Source organism: Columba livia, chromosome 4 (assembly GCF_036013475.1).
Source record: "Columba livia isolate bColLiv1 breed racing homer chromosome 4, bColLiv1.pat.W.v2, whole genome shotgun sequence".
NCBI classification, from domain to species: domain Eukaryota; kingdom Metazoa; phylum Chordata; class Aves; order Columbiformes; family Columbidae; genus Columba; species Columba livia.
Window position 1 is genome coordinate 72,439,255 of NC_088605.1, and position 24,815 is coordinate 72,464,069.

The 24,815-nt window shown below is 38.1% G+C and overlaps 1 protein-coding gene across 5 annotated transcripts in view; it reads left to right on the plus strand.

Annotated features, from left to right (window-relative positions):
- Positions 1-24,815, plus strand: part of TBCK (TBC1 domain containing kinase) — a 98,847-nt gene that overhangs the window by 59,689 nt on the left and 14,343 nt on the right. For 4 of the 5 annotated variants that reach the window (XM_065062789.1, XM_065062790.1, XM_065062791.1 and 1 more), the window contains 2 exons: positions 12,691-12,866; positions 22,498-22,673. In XM_065062789.1, the coding sequence (XP_064918861.1) occupies positions 12,691-12,866; positions 22,498-22,673 (352 nt within the window). Of the gene's footprint in view, positions 1-12,690; positions 12,867-16,521; positions 16,670-22,497; positions 22,674-24,815 lie in introns of those variants that run through there. The other variant, XR_010472576.1, reaches the window with a different exon arrangement.

Here is a 24,815-nt window from a genome sequence, read left to right on the forward strand (position 1 = left end):
CATCAGCAAGAGCTGGGTGAGCTTGTTAGTATTTCTAGATGAGGGTAAGAATGATTTTGAGTGATTAATAAGCGACTGTAGATATGCCACATATAGAAACGATCCAGTTGATAGGGATTTCTTAGTAGAAAAAAAAAATAGTGCTGTTCTGAACAGTCCTTTTACCCTTTGATGCTGGTACTCGCCTGTTTTCCTTTCAAAAATAATTAAACTTTTGCTGTGAAAGCAATTAATGTAAAAATTAGGGAAAGCAGTATTAGAATTGTTTTGTGCCAAGTCGGTTTCCATTTGAAATGGAAAGCTTTCAAAAGAACACTCAAAATCTGATTGGAGGTTGCATGGTGGTTGTGCAGAAGTTCTGGTGTCTTGTCCAGTTGTTGACCTGTCCACACGAGCAAGTGTTGGATCTTGGGGAAAAAAAAACACTATAAAATTGCAGTTAACCATGAAGTTTGGGTCTTATGTCTGAGCAAGTTTCTATTGAGACAGTAGGATGCATTTGAACTGAGTAGGCCCCATTAGCTGAAAGATGCGTGATATTAATGTAACACTTGAATTGGAAGGCTACTACACCAAGAATATACTTAGGTTCTTGTATTAATTTCCTCTCTCCCACCCAGGATCTTACTAACATAATGTATGTCTTGGTTAAGAGATGACACTGGTTTAATTGTGTGGCCTTTCTTAAGATAACTTTAACTTTTGGCTAATTCCTGGGCTAATTATAGAGTTAGCGGGCTCAGTTTGAAAACCATGTGTGCAGTTCAAGAACCCATAATTCAGTTAAACAGAAGTAATTCTCTTTCAGAAGAACCAAATGAGAGAATCGAGTTTGGAAGAGCATTTAAGCTTAAAAGTTCTTGTTAAATGTGGCAGTCTCTGCAACTGCTGAATTTACAGAGGATATCGCAGCGAGTAGGCTGAGGTTAAGTTCATACTTATATAAATCAGTTTCTCAGAAGTTCAGTGGGTTCTCACAGCTCAAGTTCTGTGATTTCTCTAAATATGATTGTCACAAATTCTGCCTCTCACTCCATACCCTTGAACATCTGTCCCAATTTCGAAATTTCGCTTTTCTGCTACGTTTCAGTTGAGTATATGCTATGCAATTGCTATTGTATTTCTCAATTTATAAGAATTGAATTCGGCCATTCCTTATGGTGTGGCTTTCTTGATTTTCAGTCTATATGCTCAGGCATTTCAAATGCCCTTATTAAATTTAACTGGAAATATTCAGATGGTCTGAAGGTCAGTGCTAAACTAAAAGATTCTCCCTTGCTTCCTCCTCCATCTATTAGCTATATGTCTTAGTTAAATTTAGACTCATTAATATTTAACTTATTTTCTTGCCTACGGTCATTTCTCCCCCCCTTTTTTTCCCTTGAGTGGTTCTAAATTATATATTCCAATTTATCTTGAACCAGCTGATTTACTGACAGTTGAAGTACTTTATACTGAGGTCATGGGTAAGAACACATTAGTTCTCATAATACGTGTCTGTTTATATAATAAAATTAAACCACTTGAAATCTGAAGTATTATAATGTACGTGCTTCCTGCTGATTGTAGTTTATGACAACTTTGCTGATACTCTGTTAGGAAATGTTTTGGTAGAATGGTATTTCTGAAATGATTTATTATTATTTTTTTAACGTTGGTGTTGTCTGCAATATTTTGGATGTCAACAGTGGCACAACTGAATATTGTAAGATTAATCCAAAGCCAATCATATACTGATTACTACGGGGGAAAAAAGTGAGGATGGAAGATGATCCTAGTGTGACTTAGGAGTTAAATGTTATTGGTCTAGCGGTGACTTCTTTGAATGTATAATTATCATTGTCTTGTGCCTTCTCTTTCTGACCTGAGTCTCATTTCTGGTTAAAAAGTATTGACTGCTTATGCTCTTGGTCACCTGTGTCTTCCAAATGGGAATTCTGTTATTTTGGTTAAAATATATTGTGTGCCATGCCTGAGAATTTTCTGAAAGTAATTTACAACCAACCTTCACCTGAAACTGCGTCACCCCGAGGAAGAGATTGTGTTGTTCAAAACATCTGCAGTAATTTCAATCTAAAATCAATTGTTGCTCAGCAGGCTGAAACTCTGGTGAGATTTTCTTTATTCTTGAGGTTTCTTTGCACTGGAATGACTTATCTCAGGCTTATATCAACTCGCTTTCCAGACTGATAAAGCTGTTTTACTGCAATCTTGCAACTTTTTAAGACACTTTTTTAAGATTACTTGGTGTTACAGTAGCTATTTCTAAAAATGTATGTTAAAAACAGAAACAAAAAACAACAACACTACACCACACTGATTCTCCAAGGAACAGAGTTTCTTGAATGTGAGAGAAACAGTTATACCTGTTGCCATTATAGACATGCCAAAATTCTGAATCCCATGGAGGTGAAAGCCATATAAACGCTTGGAAGAATTACATCCAGCTCAGAAATAGACTGAAGATTAAGAAATAGTGGAGAGTCTCCTCTAAGATTGTCTGGTGCAGTTTTGAATGATGTGTTTCTGCTGACAGCAGCAGAATTAGCCGCACATCAGAGAACATCTAGATGTGACCCTAGGTAGCTACTATTTTACTCTCTGTTGTTTTGATTCCTGAGAATCCTTTGTCTGCCCACATCCATGATTCATACACTCTTATCACGCCAGAATTTCTGGTGGTTCAGCATTTAGTTAATTAAGATTTGGTAGGAGGAAGAAATGCAGTTGGCCATCAAGCCAGTGCTGAGTTTGTGGGTGTTTGGTGCCTGTTCCCATTTGTTTCACCACTTCCCAGGTAACAATGTAAACTCCAACATCAAAACACCAACTTTGAAGAGAATGAAAGAGATAATGATCACACTGTGATACTGTGATATAGTGGGGTTTTCTGTGTGCCAATGAGCAGCAGATAAACAAATGTAATTACTATTTTGATTAGCGTTTGACTTTTTATCATACAGTGTTGAAAATGTCATGTTGCCTAGATTAAGGCTCTGAGGAATATATGTCGTGATAGCTCTTCTAAAAGGAGACTTTTTTCATAACTCCAGCTATGAAATTTTGACACTTGGCTTTGCTGTAGCTTGCCCAAGTTCCAAACTGTTGTCCCCCATGGCAGATGACACTGCAAGGTGATCTGTTCTGCACTTAGTGAAGCTGCACTGCTTTTGCAAACTCTGCTGTATCTGAAGAAAAACATCAATTTGGTTTCTGTTGCATGATGCACATGATAATGGTGCTGTAACACAGAGAACCTGGATTGGAAATATCCAAAGACATCAGAAATGAAAAGGAAATCATGTTTCTAGTTTTCTCTTCTTGAAAGATGTATGTTTGACTGATATTTATGGAAACATCTTTTTCTGACCATATTTCTCACCTTTGCTATGTTAGATGGCTTTTTAGTTGGAAGTGGCAGGTGTATTTTATAATGCAGTGCTTGAAGATTATTGTTGCTAAATAGTGCAGTTATGAAGCAGAAATTCTGCATAGCCGCTAGTAAGTGGGGGTTTTATGTTTTCTTTCCAATGGCTTGCAGCCAGCTGTGCATTGGGAGCTGGCTTTAGTACAGAAGCGGAGCAATTTGTTAGGGCACACCTGTTCACCAAGGCTGTTTGGTGGTGTCAAACCCAGTAAGATTGATGTCACTTTGCTTGAAGCTGTGAGTTCTTTGATTATTCAGATTTTCCATTTGTAGTGACATGAACAAAATGCAGCTCTAATTTTAGGTTCAATTCTACCATCCTGACATTAAAGAGAAATGCAGTGGTGGGTGACACCCTAAGGAAAAAAAATACCAAAACCTTTATTCATATTAGCGTGCTTGCTGTCTGTAGTTGTTACTGGCAGAATAAAATGAAATATATATCCTTTAGCAAAGACTGTCTCAAGAGATGGTGTTTTATAAAAAGGGTAAAAAGTGAGTTATCAGTAGAACTTTCATAGTGAATGTCTTGAAATCAGTGTGCAGCACAGCTTACGCCTCCTGTTTCTTGATGGAGCCTGTATGTGCTTTTCATAGCAAAAGGAGACTTCAGAGAATAGAATAATCCACCTGTTAGTTGTGTAGGGTTTTGTACTTTACCCTGGAATAAAACCAAAATGCATAAAGGTAGACCATCAGACATACTATATTTTTTAGGCAAGGAAGGAGAAAATTCAGGCCGTTCGTAGCTGAGCTTTGCTGCTAGATGTGGTGAATTATTCTTTTTTCTCTTTACAAAGGTGTCTTGGGAAAAATGTTGCTGGCAGAGCAAGGTGCCTGGTGTTGTATCTGTCTATATCTTTGTTATGCTGAATGTGGTTTTCTGCCTTTATGGGTGTAAATTGTCTTCCAAATAATCTTTAGTTCTTCAATTGTTAATTGAGGATTTTAAAATGAGATGCACAAATACTGCAATGTTAAAATTCCTTGATTAAAACGTACATTAGCAGCAGATCTCTCTGATTGTACATATATTTTGGGGGTGCATATCCAGTCTTGTTAATACAGATACACATAACTGCTTAAATATAGAATTGGAATGGCAGTGTAGGCTGAGCACTAGAAAAATGTTTCAGTTTAAGTGAATTCTCAGTGGCTTTGCTGTCAGTTCCCTTTCGTCTACTTTCTCATATTCAAAGAGCTTGAACTCTTGCCTTTGTAAGCCTGCATGAGGCATTAGATTCTGTCTATCCAAACTTCTTGGTTCTTAATATATTAAGAGCTGGTGTTTAGAAGAAATCAACAGAAAGACTAATACTAGACATGGAGGACTAGAGCAGGTTTGTACCCAAAGCTCAGACTTCGTTGATATTGCAAGCTCGGAATAAATTTCAGGGCTGGATTGTTGGTGTTGAATGGCAAAACCCAACCAGGAAGGACAGGCATCCCAACTGGGAAACGCTCATTGCATGTGAAGGATGTTGTCTGTATTCTGAAAATGGTGATAAACGGGCTAAGAACCCATCAGAGTGTGTCAGGTGAAACCTGTCACTGCAAATGTTTAAAAAGTCTAGAGAAGCATGTGTAGGGGATAGGCCGGTCACATAGAATTTGGCTTCGGAGCAAGGCAAGGAGCTGGGCAGTCTTGCTGGTTCTTCAATCCTTATGCTAAAAAAGCAGACAAACAGAAAAAAACCACAAACAAAAGAACCACACGCTCACAAAACTTTTTTTCTTTTACTCACCCGCATAGCGTAGATCTAAAAAACATACTCAGCAACCATGTAAACTGATAGGGTGTAAACAGGAAACTTGTCTGCTGGGAATGTAACCCTGAAACAACACAAAGCTTAACATGACTTAAAGATGGTCTTTTTCTAGTCGGTTGGCTGGTGCTGGTTGTTTTTTTGTTATAAAAATATGATATTTAGGAATGTATTTCTTAAATACTTTCATGTGTAGATTCAATTTGGGGGAACGTTAGAAAGCCTTTTTGAAGAATAGGACAATTTTTCTTTGTCATCCGAGTAGGTTAATTATGCAGCAAACTTCAAATAATGTAGAAATGTATATTGACAAGGTTGACCTGATGTTAGTTACTTAAAGCTACCAGTTTTGCACTGTGAAACATTAGCATAGACTTGACTAATGGTAAATGCTGAAAGTTCTGCATCTCAGTAAGTTATTTAGTATAGTGCCAAATGACAAGAGCATTTTTTAAAGAAATTAAAGCAGTTTAAGCATGGGTACATAAGCAAGATGCTTATTATCCTTCCTGGTTACACTTGCTGTCTTTGTGAGAAATTAACAGTATTTCAGTCTTCAATATTATGTTTCTTGCTCTGTGGTAGTTTGTGGGTGTTACGTGGTTCAGGATACTCTTTAGGCAGATCTAGCTACTTTATCTATATTAATCTTTACCCAACAAGGTCACTTGAATTTTTGTCTTATTTCAAAAATCAGCAATTCTAAGCTACTTCATGGTATTTTCTCAAAAAATATCCCAAAGGCTAGCAAGAGGAGAGCTCTGCTAATACAAAGGCCTTCTACCTATGGCTGTTGAGAGACTGATCCATTGTATCAGCATTTGGGCTGGTTGGCGTTTCTGGTTGTAGAGGTTTTTCAGTTTTCTACCTGTTGTGCCTGGGAAACAGCTGAAGTGGGTTCTATCTACCACTCAGCTGGATTTACTGATGCATACTGAGCTCTCAGTAGTTGCATATTACTTCTAAGTTTCACTAGTATTTGAGGCTGTTGGATATGGTGTTAGTGGCACAAGTTCCTCACCTTCATTTGTTTCTAACAAGTTTATCCTCGAAGCTGATCCCTGCAGTTTTGTAAACCTGTTGTTTTGTGCATCTTCAGTAGATGGTCATCATCGAGTTATGAAATAATGTTCGTTCTTCTGTAGATCTGCTTTATTTCCCCTTATTATTATGTGTGTCTCAGGTTTTGCATAGTAGCCTCCATCTGACCGTTTCCATTACACAGTGTGAATCCATATCCTTCTGTTATTGTCCAGGGTCTTATTCTGGTGTTAGGGCAGGACCAGATGTCTTTAACATTTTGTTAGTTTGTGGAAATGTCTGCTGTTAAACAGCCCTGGTGCACCTTGTAAAACTGTTTAAGATGCTTTCATGTCAGAGCTCAGCTGACATTACAGTCTTTATGCCCATAGCATGTGGCATTTGGTGGTTCCCTTACAGTAAACATTGACTCTTCGTACTGTCGTTCATCATTCTGTGTCTTCCCTGCTTGTCTTTATCAGTGCAGGACAACATCGCTTTCCCACACTGGAAGGTAATCTTTATGAAACCTTTTCACTAAACTGCCAAACAGAGCAATTCTTACAATCACAAGTAAGAGAAGGATCCATGTGTGTCCTTTATGCAGTCTAGTGGCTCGGGGAATTACTCATGGTGCTTCTCCCTATTGCTCACTGCTTTGGTCAGTGCGGAACTCCAGGTACTGTTGGAATTGTACTTCACAAAACTCTCCTCTCAGTTTCTCCTATTCATACACAGGCTGCAAACATCCACACTGTTCTCAGCAAAAGTGTCAGTATCTCACATAGATATGTCATTTCCACTTGAATTATTATCTTCATAACACCCTCCACTATAGAACTCCTGACCTGGATACATTCCAAATTTCTCAGTCCTCAAACATCTCCTTTATGGATTAAGACAACAGACCAACAAGTTCTTTTTCTGCTCTTTAGACTTTGCGTGTGATTTCATTACATAAAAACAAAAGTCCTTTTTTCCCCGGTGTTTCTGATGCAGATGTTTGATTTTTCATCAAGAAAGAGCCTGAACCGCTTCATTTTTGATACACTAACCGCTGGTTGTGGGCATTCAGGCTCAAGAATAGCTTAAATTGTTGTCTTTCCAACAGCAAGGCAGCTGTTGCATGTACACTGAAAATGGCAATATTGTCCAGAGATAGTAAACAATATTAACTGTGGAGAACTGTCCAGATTTTTTCTTTAATTCCAAGATACTGAAAGAATTGCAGAGTAACGTGCTCTCACACAAGGTAGCCTGTCAATGCAGCATTGAAATTATTGATCCTTATTGCAGCTGTGCAACGTGCCATCTGTCTGAAGGCACAGGACTGTAGTTTGTTCCTTTGCTTCTGCATCCAGTCGTTTTTCTAGCCGAGTGCAACTTCTGTACGCCTGCTGTATTACATAAATATATGATGGCTTCTTGATTGACAACACGTGTCCTCCTGGCAGCTGTTGAAAGATGCAGACATTGCATCCATGGAGAAAGAAGAACAAAGACTTCTATCTTGTTAGCTGAAGAGTTTTAAAATTAATGACTGATACTTGTGTTGCCTTTGAAATTTTGGTGCAAGATGCACCAAAGGGGATGCCGATGTCTGTAAATAAGAGCAAATTCCTATCCATAAAACAGTGAAATAACACAACTATCCTATAATGTCTGAAATGAATTCTATAAAAAGAATAATTTTGTGTTGACCTTTTCTCTTATAGTAACGTTCTAGCAGCAATAGATACAGATATATATAGAGTTGTTGGATAGAAATGTCACTTATCTTCCTAGATTTCTCCTTTTAAATACCTAGGCCTAGTGTATCTTTTTGTATGTCATCAGAAAAGAAGACGTTTATGGCCTTTGTTTCTTCTGAGAGCAGAAATCATGAGATGGAACTGATGGACCTATTCAGCGTCCCTGCTTTGGTAGCACAGAGGTTTGCTGGCCTATTTCTGTGGCTGTGCGGTGAAAGCTCCATGTGGCCTGGCAGGGTAGTAATCAAGTATTTGTGACGGAGAGGCCAAACCAAGCCCATAATGCTGGGCTGTTTCCAAAATGCAGAAGCAGTTTATTTTGGTCAGGTTTCTTAACTGGTGTCCTGTTACCCAAGGAAAAGGCTCTGGAGTTGATTAACTGCACACAAAGACTTGGTCTGTGTACATTTTCATTAAGAAAGAACCATTGATGTTATGTTTTTCTCCATTATTTGCTTTCACTTGCTATGAGCAATGTGTGCACCTCCGCTTTTACTGGAAACATAAACAATTCTATGTGTTTTTGTCACAGGTGTATTGCTTTTAAACTGATGCTTTCTTTTTAACCTCTGTTTCAAGCGTGGTCTAGTTCTTTCCTTTTTCTATAATAATAAACACTAAATATACGTAGCTATAAAAGCAGCTGTGTCAGGCTGAGCCATCCTTTCCAGTTGAAGCTATTGACAGAGGGAAGCAGCAGCTTGGTAGGGAGTTATAATTTAGCATGAACGGAGCAAAATTAATAACATCTTAAAGCAACTGTGAAGTTTTGTTCAGAAAAGGAGGAAAATATTTAAATAGGCTTAATATTGGGATGGGGCCATGGCGAAACCAGATTACTGTTAGATCATTTTTTGTTTACTTCCCTACTCTGCTTATTTCAATTCCTGTAGTTTTTTTTGTATTTAAATATCCCAGGAAAAGTCCAAGTAATGGAGTAATTAGCCAGTGCCTTAAAATTGTTTCCCGTAAGGCTTGATTGCTGCTTGACTGTGAAGTACTTGAGCTCAGTTGAGCCAGAACTCCTAAACCCAAGTTTTTAAAATGAAACTCGTGATTTTTAGTTCATAGGTACTTGGGCTTTTTGAAATGCAGGTGCTGTGTGCTTTTTGAAAACCAGACTACTTGAAGACCTACTAAATTTTGAAACGATAAGTTATTTTTATACTATTCATATTACATTTACAGTTAGGCTTAAATTTTTTCCATACACACCTCACAGTTAATGACACTGTGTTATGTCAGCATGTTTTCATTACAGATTTTCCAGCAAAATAATTTGTGTGAATACAAAGAAAAGGCATGTGCTTTTGCAACCATAAAACACCCCAGTGTTGGGATCTTGGAGAGCATAGAGATGTTGTATGTACATCTCCATGAGTGAGCAGGCCCTCCCTGTCCTTTCTAAACGTTTCTGTTCACTTCTTGCTGACACCTTGAGATTTGTGCAGATGATGTTCTGAGTTGTTTGCCCGTGTCAAATAGTCTGACATTCTGGTGAGTTACTCTCTGTTCATTTATTCTTAGTCTTGCTCAAGAATCTGGGCGCTGACTTGATGTATTTACACTTCTGACATACCAAAAATATGTATTTAATAATGTGTAAGCTTTAATGTTTTCTGGCTTGTAACACAGTCACTTGGAAGCAGGAAAAGGACAAGCAGGACTAATACTGTGTGAATGCAAAGTCTTGGTGCAGTAGCAAAAGGTGGATATTAATTGGAGACTGAGTCATTTGTCATATATTTGAAAGAGCATGGAAAGCAATTGGAATTGAAGTAGAACAGCAGACTCTTACTTATTAGCCAAGAGGAGGAGAAAAGATCTTATCCCTCAAGGCTGCAAAAGATTGCATTGTGTTTTAGTTACTGACGGGAAACGATTTTTCTTAAACCGAAAATTCCAACCAAGAGTGAACACTGGCTTGAAGGTTCCTCAAGTGTGAAGCATGTTCATGCAATGTGACTAATCAATATTCTGTAAACATTTACACCAGTCCTAAATTCCAGCATCCTGAAACTAATTGTTTTTTAAAAAGAATGTGAATACAATCTTTCACTACCAGTAGTCTCGTCTCCCTTGGGGGTGATAAATGTTGATAATTTCCACATATATGCACACATGGGTATACATGGGGTTGTTTTAATTATTATTTGTGGAAACCCCAGTCTCCTGATTATATTTTTATTTTGCATTACTTAGAAGCAGATCAATGAATCAGCAGACTGTAAACTGGTGTTAAGCTTTTGATGGCCTCCCTCCCCAACCATGTAAAATGTTCTATGGAATTTCGTTTTCAGCCACGGCCACTGTCCTCCTGAAATGCTGCTTGGAAGAAATGAAAAACCAACAGCCAAGAATCACAGAACAGACTCCTAAATGTTTTACTTACACCGTGATGTGTGAGAACTGGTTATCATTTTTAGGGAAAAACCCATAGCTGCATTTTCCAATTCTCTAAATGGATTCCTTTTAGAATTACAGAGCTTGTTTCTAGGAAAAAAGGTTTTTATAGTCTGTCTCAGTAGGTAATTCTGTCTATATAAATTTCTGCTTTCTAGTGCACCTAGTGTTCCTATTCTGGCCTTCAATTATCCGTGTTCAATTTCAGACAGTTGTAAGCTGTCATGCCCTCTCACAACTGGATGTTTTAATGCTATTTATTATTGTTGTTCAGATTGTTTTTCTTTTTACTGGCTAAATTCTGCTTTCATCTCACTTTTTACAAAAATACTCCCAACATTTCCTTAGCTCAGAATCTCAGGAGACAGGGCTGTAACTCATAGTTATAGCAGCCTCTTTACCAAAAAACAAACTGTAAATGGACTACAGCCTTGAACTGAAATTCTCGACTTTTTATAAATAAAATGAGTCTTCAGAAATGTGGAGAAAGTGTGACCGTAGTGACCGTGCTTTAGCCTCTCTTCTGACCTCTAGGAATAATAACCAGTGAAAGGCATTTGCTGTCTTTATCTGAATTTAGAAATGGTATAGAATTCTCCAGTTGCATGGGTTTTCCTTGGGAATGATATTAAATAACAACCTTCCATTACAGTAGATACAAAATGAAAAATGTAATATGTTTTCATCACATAATGAAAAGTTGTAACTTACTGTTGAGACATCACATTGTACATTTATCTCTAGCAAGTATTATCCCAAGTAGCTGGGGAACCTGGTAGGGTTAAGGAGAATTGGGATTTACTTTCACGTCCACAAAAAAAGATTTTTGGATCTAGAATTAAAATTAGAGGAACCACAGTTTTAGTCCCAGATTTTTCAGAATTTCAGAAGCAAGATAGCACATAAGCATGTTGGCTTCAATGGAATTAAAGCATATACTGCAGGTTGTATCCTACCTGAATACAGACAACGTTTCGAATGGGAGATCAATAGATCACATCATTCATTCATATTTTAAACAGAGTAAATGATGTCATCCAACTGGGATATTCTGCCCCAAGCTTCAATTTCAGCTTTTTTCACTCACCACCCTGCTAATGATTGAGGTTTCTGGTGTAACTCCCCGATTGATAGCAATGCATCAAATCTGTTGATGGACGTGAATGATGGATGGCAATGCATCAAATCTGTTTGAGATACACAGATAAAGCTTGGCCACAGTGCCTCCGTTTTCTTCATAGAAGCTCATGCTTCAGTCTTTTAAATTGTGAGTGCTGTAATATATCCTCAAAGATGCTTGGGACCGATACGAGAAAGAAGTGCATTAGCACTTGTTGTTTATGTGATGCGCTACATTACGGTTGTTGTAAAATGCGAGCTAGGATGATTTTTCTCTTCATGAGACTGCAGACAGGACATGCAAAACTAACTTGTCTTTTTATAGTAATACACAAGTAAATGGTTTTTAGAAGACAGATACATGCGGGATACTTTGTGTTGCAAAAATGATATTGGTAGTAGGTTTACTTTTGCATATGTTTTTCATTATGCTATGGTAATTTTTATTTGACCACAGCTTATTTTAGGATGCTTCCCATTCAATAGGTATCTGCTTTCCTCCCAAGTGCAGTAATACTTCACTCCTTCAGCCAGAGTCTTTCACTGGGAATATCTGGTTGGGTTTTGTACTGTATTTTTTTAAGCTCTAAAACAAATGCACACATTGTGTTTGCCATCAAGCACAAATTAGTGTTGAGAACTCCTATTTTCCACCAAACAAATAACATGTAGCTTTGTCAAAATGGCAGACCCCACAAAGTTTGAGAACTGAAAGTTTCCAGTCTGGCTCATAGCACTATTGAACTGACAAATGAGACACTCGGTTATTCCAAAAATCCTCATGTCCATACACAGCATGAAATGTACCGATGATGTGCTGCATGTGCTCATATTCGAGTCAATAGTCTGATTTGCAATGACATTGAATGAAGAAGCCTTACAATGACCAGGTGCCAATTGTAATCCTCTCTTTGCATTGGTTAAAGTTCTGTCAAACTTCTCTTAAACAGATTTCCATACATAACTAGGGATAAAATCAATGCTTAAAATGTCTGTGCTAGTTTTTAATTTAAAAATTTCTAAGTCTTGTTTGGTTTAATGGGAAATGATTTTGAAAACTACATGCCCTTTAAGGGAGGGGAGAGAGAGAGACAGAGGTAGATATGGTTATACGTAAATTAGTAATGTCATAACTAGGGTCATTTGCTTTACTGACTTCTTTTCATGCTTGCGTTTCTTGTTCTTGCTTTAAATCCCTGAGCAGAGATTGACATTGAGCGTTGTGTTCGTGAGTCAATCAACCTGTTCCGCTGGACCCCGAAGAGCGCTACGTACCGGCAGTACGCACAGCCCCCCCGGCCAGCCGGCGAGAGCAACGGCGCCAGAACTTCCATGTCCTGCTTTTCAGCTGACTATCAGGAGGCACCTCGAAGTGACCTGGTAAGTGACCTGGGAATTGGAGGGGGGGGAACTGGTCAGATTGAATGTTTCTCTTGCCCCAGGTGGTTCTTTTTCTCTTTAAAATTCAGACAGGAAGAAAATACCCGCCAAACCTCAGTTACGGGCATTTATGTTGTTACTTCCAAGCACAGGGGTCTGACACATTCATCAGATGTTCTGATTTGCTTGTCAGCTGGTACACGGTGTTAGAGCCTATGCCATATTATTAATTTCAATGAACAATTCAATGCAGTGAAGGAGAATTAACAGAGAGGTTGTTGGGTTTTGTTTCATTTGCTTTGAACTTCAGCTTCTTTGATGTACATGCCAAGAAAATTACTTCTTCTTGTGCCATATTTCTGCCTCTGCCAACTCCTGCTCCTTTGGTTCTGCGGTGTTTGTTACCACAACAGACCAGTGTCCACAACTCACCTGCAGAACTGCAAACAGGCTTTATCTCAGGAGAAAAATAGTAAAAAGAACAGTTTGCCAGTGAGAAATAGGTAACTGGAAGGTGATACAGACAGTTCTGGCTGCGTTTTCCAGTTTGGCATCTCAGGTTAAAGGTATGACTCAAGTTATTTTGAGAGGTACTACGTGAGTTATGCCTGTGTTTGTCTTGGCAAAGAATAACTAGTGGCTAAGAGTATATCTGCATTAAATATACACTCGGTTTAGCAAACACACTTTTCCCTTCTTTCTCCAGTAAAATGTAATGGTTGTTTCTCTTGTCAAATACACCATCTGAAGAATGGTGATTTGAAAAGATTCCTTTCCTTCCTCTCAGCAGTGTATATGTAGTCAGTCTCTTAAAACTTACAGTTTTATTTTGGTTTGGTTTTTCCAATGATCCTTGTGGGTCCCTTCCAACTCAGGACATTCTATGAATAGGGGAAGGATATATAGACCTGCCATATCTATATGGTCAATTTTAGTCTATCTAAGAATTGTATTGTTACTCAATTGTGTCTTACTGTTTAAGTAGTCCTTAAACCTGAGTCTGATAATCAGTCATTTTCTTGGGTTTTTTACTTAGTGTTGATTTTATTTCTGTTGCTGTATTTTCTGGAAGTCTTAGCCGTAAATCCAGGATTCCAAGTGCTACATATGCAAATACAGAACAAAAGGAAACTCCAGAGAGCTTACAGGACTTAAGAAATAATAGGTGGATGTAGAGAGGCAATTGGGAAGAAACCTGAAATGACAGTAGAATACTGGTTGCTGTCATACAGGGTTTGTAGCCAACACAAGTGCTGCTGCACTGTTCTGGACAGATGTAGAGAGACTTTCTGAAGGAGCTAAGGGCTGCACGTTAATGGAATAATTCAGATAGGACCTTAGCAAGTCATTCTGGTACAAATTCCTGCAGAAAACAAGCCCAATACTAAATTCAGATGAGGTTGCCCAGGGGTTTGTTCTGTCAGGTCATGACAATTTCTAAGGGAGGAGATTATGCAGTCTCTCTTGGCAGCCTGGTCTGATACCTGACAGTGCTAATAGTGAACATGTTTTTGCATACGTGCTAGGTTTTCTTAATACTATGATGACAGGAGAGTAAAAACACAAGTATCCTCAGTCCTAAGGATGTGCTTGTTCCTTTCTGTGTCCAAACAAGAGTGAAGGGACTTGGAAATAGCCAGAGGGGAGACAGGAAAAAGCAGCAATGCTCTACAGAACTGGTAAATAGAAAAAAAGATGTCTATTTGTAGCAAGGATAAAAATCCATTATTTTGGGTCAACCAAAGTTTCTTTCAGTGTTCTTCCATTTTCTGGGAAATTTGGGGGTGTTTTTTTAAGCACAGTAATTTTATTTTCATACTGGAAGCTGTGTTTGTTTATAATGTCAGTAACTAGGCTCATACATCCCACAGTTTCCAAGAAATTAAGCTAATGATTTTGGTATGCTACAGAGGAGAAAACAAATACCAGAACTTCTCTTGCCTTCTCTTTCATTTCTGCTTTCTGCTTAAAAGCAAAGCACTTTCCATTTGCTGCAGTGTAACTGATGGTTTAACTTCTTTTGGAGCCCGAATGTATCAGATCTTTTGGGTGCTACTGTAGGGGGTTTTTAGCTCATCATATAGACCAGCATTATGTGATTTATACAGAAATATGTGAATATATTCATGCTCTTCCTGTAGTGAAGAGGAAACTAACCTCATGGACATCTGAATGACAAGCAGATTCCTATGTTATGTTACAGTCTACAAATGTGTTTGCCCTCATGTGCTATATTTTTGTGTGTCAGATTTTGACACAGATATATCCAAGCCAAGTATGTTATGGTTTTGGCAGGAGCCGTAGCTCAGACTTCGAAAATCCCGTGTAACGTGGGGCATTGATGAGCTGCCTCTCACTCTGACCAGGTCTGCGCTTCTGGGTATTCGCCTTTGTAAGCTGACACTTCTCAGGGATTTGAGCAACATTGCTAAAAAAATTGAAATTATTGTTGAAAAACACTGTTTATACCCAAAAGTGTTTGGTTTTGTATTGGTTGTTGGAGTTTTTTTTAACCTTAATCCTGGAACCCTCTATCTCTTTCTTTAGACATATCCTCTACTGCTGTTTGTTGCCACGGGGAATCTTTTTTCTTCTTGAAAGCAGTGGAATTTGAGTTCAATCTTTAGCACACACAGTAGCTTTTAATGGATTTTCTAAAACACTGTTGTGTCCTTGCTGGTCAGGCGAGCCCTTAAAAAATTAATTTGCTGTTTAGTTGGTCATTATTTGGATAAGCACTTTGCACTGCATTTGTATCTCCAGTTCTCTATTTGTGTGTCACCTCTGTATTTGAAGGCGAGTAGGGTAGGAAACAATTCCTCTCTAAACAAAGTTGTGGGTTTGCTGCTGAAGGTAAATTATGACTTCTTGAAACATGAAGTGATTAGTGTATTTAATTCAAAACACCAGCTGTCTCCTCCTCCTGTATTTGTATCTTCCTTTTAAGCTGCTTCAGTTTAGAAGTCTCTTAAGTGCTCTTTATTGGCTACTAAAATATTTGTGTGTATCTGCATATTACAGTGCTTTGGTTTATAATAACGTGAGAAGTATTTGCCCCTGGGTGAGCACTTTTCTTCCTAAATCAGCAACCAGTAAAGCAAATTTGGTTTTACTCTTCTTTATCATTAGTGCTGCTTAGTTTTCATTTTAGTGGCATCTCTTTGAAACTTGGGTGCTGTCTTCCTTCCTGGACTGATGTGTTGCTTAATCTTTTACTCTTTCAGCCAGCAAGCATGTTTCTACTGAGATAAAATCTCAAGGAGGAAATAGTTTCAGAGAGAATGAATGCACATCTTAAGTGGTTTTGCATGGGGGGTTTTTAAGAAAGATAAAATGTCAAAAATAAGAACAGAAAAAAACCCTTTAAATTCACTGCTGACTTTTAGTAACAGTCTACTCAAATTTGTGTCTGTATTTTTCCTTATTATTTTTCTTTTAAATAGTACTTTTCTTTGCATATAATCAAGGATAGCTTGCATGACAGACTTCTTACAGGTGGGAATTCAGGCCTATTTGCAATAAATACGCCACCGCTCAGTTGCTTCTAATCTCCTGTGTGCACCTAGGATATATTTGTCCATGTAAAATGTATTGACTGGGTTTATATTAAGCTCTTGAATAACTGGTGTGTAAAGTCCATCTCTTCTTCTAAAAGAAGCGTGACGAGCAGTGGATACCAGCATTTCTGTTCAGTGTACAAGCTGGGAAATGTTCGATGGTGCGATGTCCGTGCTATTCGTAACGGTTGTTACAGATATTCTGCCTCAAGGGTCTTCTGCCTGGACTTCCTTGACCCATTTCAGGTTTGTTTTGTGTTCTGTTTTTATAGGGAACTTGTTTTTGTTTCCTTCCTTCATTGTTCCACTACTCAACAAAAAGCCGTTCCTCAAATTTGTCGTTTGTTCATGTTGTGTGAAGCACTAACTGATCAAGATCTGAGTTACCGTTTCTAATTTATTTCGCATGTGCCTTTGATGCTTCGGTTTTTCTGATCATAGCTGCCAACAGCTTGAGCGAGGAGTTGGGTTATTTGTAATCTTTGAGAAGAATTGGTTAAAATAGATTTTCTGTCACTCTCCTGTGAGTGAATAAACAATTCCCTGCTTAATTAGGCATGTCATAAGCTCGTCACATTCTGACAACTATTTTTGGGGACTTTTGAAAGCTTAAAAACGTTCTCTATGTGTCTGTTAGCTTTTCAAAGCTTTATTGACACTCATGAGCCAGGCAGCCAGCAACCAAAAGGTGGGGACTGTAAGGAAACCTCTGCTTCCAGTACTTTGGTTCTGCAGATTAAATTAGCTGAAGGAAGCCTTTTTTAGGATTTTCTGTGCTCTGCTTGCTTTTAAAAATGGGAATGTGTTTTATTATGTTTTAGGACTTTTTCTGATAGACATTAAGGCATTAAATCAATTGCCAGAGTAGGTAAAACAAGGAAAATATTGGCTTAGGAAATAACCGATGTTAAATGTTAATTTAAGAGTCTCTAATGAATGTTGCGCTTGGTTTTTAAGTTGTAGTATGAATAGCAATTATTTTAATTGAATGTAAACTCATTAGAACAAATGTGTTTTTTCTTGGTTGGGGCAGAATTAAAGGAATAACACTATAATAATATAAATATTATTTAGATGAGACTGTTAGACACTCGTTTACTTCATATATCAGGATTGTAAATATATTTGGTACAGACTTGGTCTCAGAGTCTCCATGGGTCGTGTGTGGCTGCTGTGGATGTGGCAGTGGGAGCAGCCGGAGCCTTAATAACACTATAATAATATAAATATTATTTAGATGAGACTGTTAGACACTCATTTACTTCATATTTCAGGATTGTAAATATATTTGGTACAGACTTGGTCTCAGAGTCTCCATGGGACGTGTGTGTGCTGTGGATGTGGCAGTGGGAGCAGCCGGAGCCCTCGCTGCTGCAGCCTTGGGCTCAGGTGCCTGGTTGTCCAGCTGCTCCTTCCGCACCAGCCTTTGCCATTTACCCACTTTGAAGTTGAAATCTCGGTGGTTTTGACCTTTTTTGACCTCCCGCAATTGGGATTCCAAGACTGATTAACAAATGTGCTTGGGAGGGGGAGAGGATAATTATACCTGCAAATTTAATTTAAAAAACATAAAAATCTAGCCAGTTCTGTCTGTTTGCTTATTGTGGGAATGTTCTTTTTTTTTTTTCTGATTTGGAAATTGTGTTAAAATCAGGTGGTGGTTTGATAGCCAATCAAATAGATAGATCAATTAAATCTTATGAGTTTCATTTTTATCTTTTTTTCTAGTTTTGCCATATTAGTGGGGGGGAAAAGATTACTTTAAAAAGTCATAAGCAGGAGGCACTCTGTGGCAGTATTATGAGTATGGCAGCTGTCATCACCACCCTTTAAGGTGTGGAATTTACCAAGAGACGAGATAAAGAAAGGACCCATAATAAAGTAGTAAACGCAACGGTCCAGTGCATTCAGGTTTGCGACAGCTGTTAAATAGTTCAGATTTGAGCCAGTTCCTGGTTTTCCCTTCTATGCCCAATCTTGGCTGCTGTGTAGTGTATCCTGTTAGAAGACACTGTCTGAAATGCGTATGGTTTTACTGGTAACGTAGTCTGAGGTCAGTTCTTGCCCAAGAAAATTATGGGAATATTGCAATGAAAAATGGAGGAAAACCAGAATTTCCAAAGTCACTCTGGGCAGCGTTAGTGCGCCATAGCTGGCTATAGAACCTGGGCTCTGCAAAGTGGCACGTTGTTCGTTACCGGAGCTTTTTCCGTCTGCACTGATTGATGCCTGTTGTCCTCCCTGGTATCTGGTGGGTGATCCCTGTGATACAGGAGCTGGTGTGGTTCTGTTGTTGAAAACTTGGTGTTGAATGAATGTTTCTTTCCAGAAGTACAGCTGGAGCAAAGCCTTATGTTATAACTAAGTTTTAGCAAGGAGGAATTTGTTTGGGCTCACTGAAGAGCAGTAGCAATAAGATGCTTTTCAAACACCTCCCTTTTTTTGTTTATGCACATCCCATGTGTGGAGAATGTTAGGAAACAGTCACACACCTCTGTGTTTTAATAATTCCACTGGTAAATATTTATGGGGTTGTTGACAATATGATGTAAAGCTCACTAATGAGACTTTGCAGCGTGTCTGCTCAGCTGTGTGCAGGGAATAACGTGCCTTTCTGCTCTACTGATTCAGCTTCTTCACACAATTATCTTATTCTAGGGAGAAAGAAACAGAGATTTCTGTAATAATGAGCTACTTCGACAAGCAGAGCTCTCTTACATTTTCCTAGCCTGCCTGCAATGGTGTATGAAGACATTTGGAGGATGTTTACGAATGTGGGGGCAGTCAGGGTGGTGGAGGGGGTAGAAGAGAACAGCTTGCAAAATGTATTTGCAAAATGAGACAGAGCAAACTTAATAGAAAGTAGAGGGAGATAAGGAGCATCGAGGAGGTAGGCACCAGTGTCTCGACTTGGAAGTATGAGAAGCAGAATATGATGGCAAAGGAGGGCTAAATCGTAAGTGTGAGAATGAGTTTGCTAGCGAAGTTGTGTAGATAACAGTGGCTCTCAAGTGTCTGAAAAATCTTAGAGAGCTTTTCTAAAATCCAGAGGTTTGGCTGCTCATTCTTTGTGAGTAGTCCTGCTTGAACATCAGAAAACATTGAAGACTTTTTGTATGACCCTTTGCCTAATAATGGCCTTAAAAAAGGATGAGGGGGGAGGCGGAGAAGGAAGGGAGATTAGGGAGTGTGTCAAGACTTGTATTCATTTTTATTTGTTTATGATCATTAGAATACTTCTCTGCTTTTATCGGCCTCTGTGTCAGTAACAGTGGATTTAATCATCATTCTCTCTCAGTTGGTACAGGGGTTAAATACTTTTCACTTATCAAACCATCAGAATTATCAGACCATCAGAAGTCAAGGGAGCAATGGAAGTCATTCTGTTTGCCTAAGAGCAAACAAAGAAAAACACCCTACCTTAATTTACTTAATTATGAAGGATATAAACAAAACCATTTGCATGGAAAATACTAGGTGGAAACACACTGGTAATGCTTGGTTTTGGTCATAAAATCCTTTTAGATTATGCAGCTAAAATCCAATATTCTTATTTGGTCCTGTTTTCAGATACTTCCTGAAAACTGACTCTACCTGTCATGAAAATGGCTTTATTGATAAAAACACAAGAACAGTGACTTTGCCTACAAATCTGTTTGGAGGTGTCCTGTTCTTCTGGCTTATTCTCCCTCTTCTACCAGTTCTTTCTATCTGACTGCTGTATTTTAATTGATGTCAAACAGTGCTACTCTATACAAATATATTTATCCCAAAGCTTATACGATGATACCATAATATTAACTATTATATTTAGATGGAATTCACTGTAAAAAAAAATACATTAGATTTCTTCCATTATGGTTATTTAAAGTAAAAACCAGCACAAACAGCAATGTCCTTGTTACCAACTAGTGTGACCCTCGATTTGGAATTGAATCTGTTTGTGTTTGCTGTCTGATTCTGCTTTTTTCTCTGTTTGATCAATTCTTCAGAAATCTTTTAAAACCATTATCTTCTAAGCTGCTTTTAAAATGTTTTTGTCGTCTTAGTCCTTGATATACATGCATACACTGATTCCAGAAACAAAACATTAAGTTCCAAATATATGGGGTGACATCTTCCATGAAGCACGTTTCTTTATGAAGGACTTTGGTACTTTGAATGGATTATTTGGTTGAACCCCAGATTTTAACTATACTGACTTTCAGACAGAAGATCCTTCTGTATTAACTTTGCTGCAATAAGTTTTGCCAACTTAAAAGACAAAAGGAGGGAAACCCTGTTTCTACTCAGATAAAGCTATACTTTCCATAGATAAAAAGGTGCTTTATAGCTCCTGTGTTTATCAGATGGGAGTGTTGAGCGGAACTAAAGATACTTGCTTATTTTATCAAAAAAATGCACATATTCATTTAATAGCCAGGATGAAATGCATGTAAGAGATTACAGGCTAATGAAAAAATAGATAGCTATGATTTTGCCAGCCTGATGCTCTGGAGTGGTTTAATCTTTCTGATGCTTGACTTCTAATTTGAGAATACTTAAGCAGCTTTAATTCCTAATATTAGAAAAAAAAAATCTTAATGCCTGTTGCTTCTTACTAATTGCAGTAAATGCATATGGCTTAGCAATTCCCAGACCTATTTCAAAATTAATGGGGTGAGAAGAATAAGTACTTTGAAATTGAAGAATTTAGGGTGTTGTCAGAGAAACTTCTGGGAGGCAAGCAGACCCCAGACTTGAACTTAAGTGCTCTTTTTCCTATTCCCAGCCTGCTGATTAAGCAGTCTTCCCTGATGAACAACATCTTATAGCTGACTATTCTAAAGCAAGAGTCATGCTTGAAGTTAGGATATATTAAATAATTCTCTTTTCTTTGCGGGAAAACAGGCGAAGCAAGTGAAGTAGTAAGCTCAGCATCTTAGCATGCGTAGACTTGTGTAGGTGTGTGTGTGAAAATGTGTGTGTATCTTTCTGGTAATTCTTCTCTTTTCTAAGTAATGACAGGCTGCAGATCCTTTTGCCTATTGTTTGACCCTCTTGGACAAGCTGGAGGTTTCCCTCATGCTTTGAGTGAGTCAAACTAATTCTTTTGGGTGAAAGTGTAGTTGTAATGGCACTTGAAAGTTTCAGCAGTATGAAACAATCTCTGAAGGAAGGTGGAGGGATGGCTTCAAACATTTCACAACACTCTTACAGTGTCCATGTGGGGTTTTTTCTGCTGCACTTCACAGATTTTTATCTGTTGGTAACTAATGAAAATACAGGATTTCTGCATTCTCTGTTATTCACTAAAATAAGGAGGGGTTTTTGTTGTTAATTTAGATACGCATGAGCTTTTAAGAATGTGAGATAATTCACAGCAAAGGCACTCTTATGAAAAACAACTTAAGTGTGACCAAACTAGTTGCTTGAGTATTACCAGGTGTTTGGTATTGTGTGTCATCCGGTCACCCAGTTTCTCTGTCCCCCAAAATCCCCGTCCCCCAAAACTGAGGAACAAATTTTCTGGGTTATAATACAGGACTCTTTCTTACATTTCTGGTGTCCTTATTTGTGCCTGGTCTTTGGGCTGGGGTAATACCTGGTGTTTAGAATAGCGCTCTAACCTACAGAGCCATCCCCACAGTTTTTGTGCCAAGGGTCCAACTGCTGCCTTTCTTTCCCGCTCCAAACATGGAGGCCTTTCAGCTTCTCTTTCCAGAGAGTGCTTTTGAGCCAATTCATCTAATTTCTGCTGAGAAATGTTCTGTGAGTGTTGTGACCCTGTCAGCCACAGTGAATAATTCATTAATAAATCACAATCTAAAATAGTTTGCGCAGATTGTCAAACTTTTTCTTTTTCCTTAAAAACTTCAACAGAAAATAGGGCTATAAGTGGCAGATAGGCATTTGGCATTGCTCTGGAGTGTTTCTGTATGAATAGTTTAACTTGGACTAGTTCAAGGTTATAAGGAGAAGATCTGTTTCTATCTGAATGGGTTACACTTTGAAGTTGTCAAATAAGTAGAAGTTTTGAAGAACACCATGTCTATAATTCTACCGCCTCTAACATTAATTTTCTTCTTTTAAAGTCTAGGGATTCCATCAAATTGGATGACCTGAAGGCAGAGGTGTCCCCACGAATTTCGGCAGAAGATCTGATTGATTTGTGTGAGCTGACAGGGCCCAGTCATTCCAAAACACCTGTAAAGAAAACAAAATCTAGCAAACCGAAGCTGCTGGTGGTGGACATTCGGAACAGCGAAGAGTATCCTTCAAATCTGAGTGCCAGCCTTGCCAAATGATGCTTGTATCAATTCCTTCCCCATTGTCTGCAGGCAGGGAGATGTTAGAATGGTAAATAATGGAAAGGGATGTGATAGAGGTGCAGTAGAAGTACCAAAGGCAGATTTGTTTTCTTTTTAATGGAGGGGCCTGGTTTGCAGAGAGGAGGACAAATGTATTTTTACCTTCCCATTTTAAGCTGTGGGTCTAGTGACACCACTTTGTACAAGTAGCATGTGTGCTTTAATGCTCCTTTTTTTTATGACAGGTGTTGTCGGCAGACCTTCCCCATTTAATATGATCAATATTTTGAAAGTGTGAGGCTTTCCGATTAAGTAGAAGGGGAGAGAGAGGAGAGTTGATAGCTCATGTGCTTTGCCAATCCCTCTGTGGAAAATCAGTTCCCACTGAGTGTCTTCTTGCAGCTACCAGGTGATGCAGCCGTATGGCTGTCCTGTGTCCTCTAGTTAGCTTATGATCAGAAAAGTCTTGAAGGTATTTTGAAGCTATATTTTTATCAGCGTTGGTACTCTGTCTGCACCTTCCTCATCTGTTCTGTTTCACATACGTAGTTCTTTGTGTGTGGAATATTTTGTATTCTTTTTCTGAAGCAGAGTAGTTGCAGGCCTCGGTTTGTCTGGGTTTTGGACGGGTGAGTCCTTTGTACAGATGTGCTTTGCCAGGAGCACATGTCTTCATCAACATCCATCTAAAGTTTGGAATAATGGCATGATTTTATTAGAGGTAACTCTTAATGTTATACTGAATATACTTGGGAATATACTTATTGTTTTATATAATTTTTTAAAGTATTGCTTCTTTCATAACAGCAACGATGACGAAGGTGGTGGTTTTTGCAGTAGATGTAATCTTAGTTTGAGTCACAAGGTATCATTCTTAGTGGGCAAACAATACTCAACAGAAAAATAAGAAAAGGATCATAAGTTTTAGCCCACCTTTTACATTGAAAAAGGAAGATCATTCCTTTTACGTGTGTCTGGCTTGTTCTTAAAGATCTCAGAAGACAGGGATTCAGCAGGCTCCCAACACCTTTACCATTAGAAAAGATCTTCCAGTGTCTAACAGATGTTACTACCGTACTGCACGCGTATGAGAAAAATGTCAATTTGAGACAATGAAGTGAATGGTGGATCAATGCCAATATTTGGGCTAAAATATGTAGTAAAATTTAAATAAATAATGGCTCAACCTCATTTTTTCATCTAGTTTGTTTAAATACCACTTTAAAGGTATTTTCAGAAGGTTTTTGCAGAAAAACACCGCCACTGACAGTTTTCTCTACTAAATATTTAGCAATATTTATGACAAAGTAAGGTGAAGCAGAAAAATAAATGTTATTTTTTACTATGTAGATGTAAAATTATTATTTACATAGTAAACAGAATCATATAAGTGGACTATTCTAAATTAAAACTGTTATTTTTAAGGAATTATAATTTTATTGTCTGCCAAACTTGAACCTGTAATGTATTCTACTATATAGATAAAACACAATGGTCAGAGGAACACAGAAAAGTATTTTTTCTTTCGCTTGCATGTATTATTATAATTTGATGCGTCAGTTAAGGATTCCAATTAAGTAGAAATTCATGTCTCTGACTAGTTTGACTCTTTCTTTTCTGTACTCCAGCAGCTTCTTAACTCCTGGACCTACATTGTTGAAAATGCGGTCCTCTTTATTTAGAAAATAGTAATAACAAAAGACTTTTTAGACTCTAGTTTAAAAGAGAAGTCCCTGGAATTAAAAACTATAAAAGGTTATTGTTACTGCATGGAAAGCTTTGATACTACGGAGCTAAATAATGTTTCTATTTCTACACGTATCCTTCAGTTATTAATTATTTAAGCTACTTCCTAGAAATCATCAAGGAAAATGAAGAGGAGGAGCAAGTAATATAAAATGCCCAGACCATGGTCATTGCACTGAAAGAGTCTTATCTGTGTACAATAATGGATTTATTTATATTATAATCAGGATCAAAGGCAGGGTGTTTGCTTTAATGTTTCTATAGCTTTCCTAATGGCTTGATAATAAATAGGTTCTGCTCTACTCTCGTACTAATCCTGTTCTACTCCAGCAGAGTGGATTCAGAATTAAAACAGT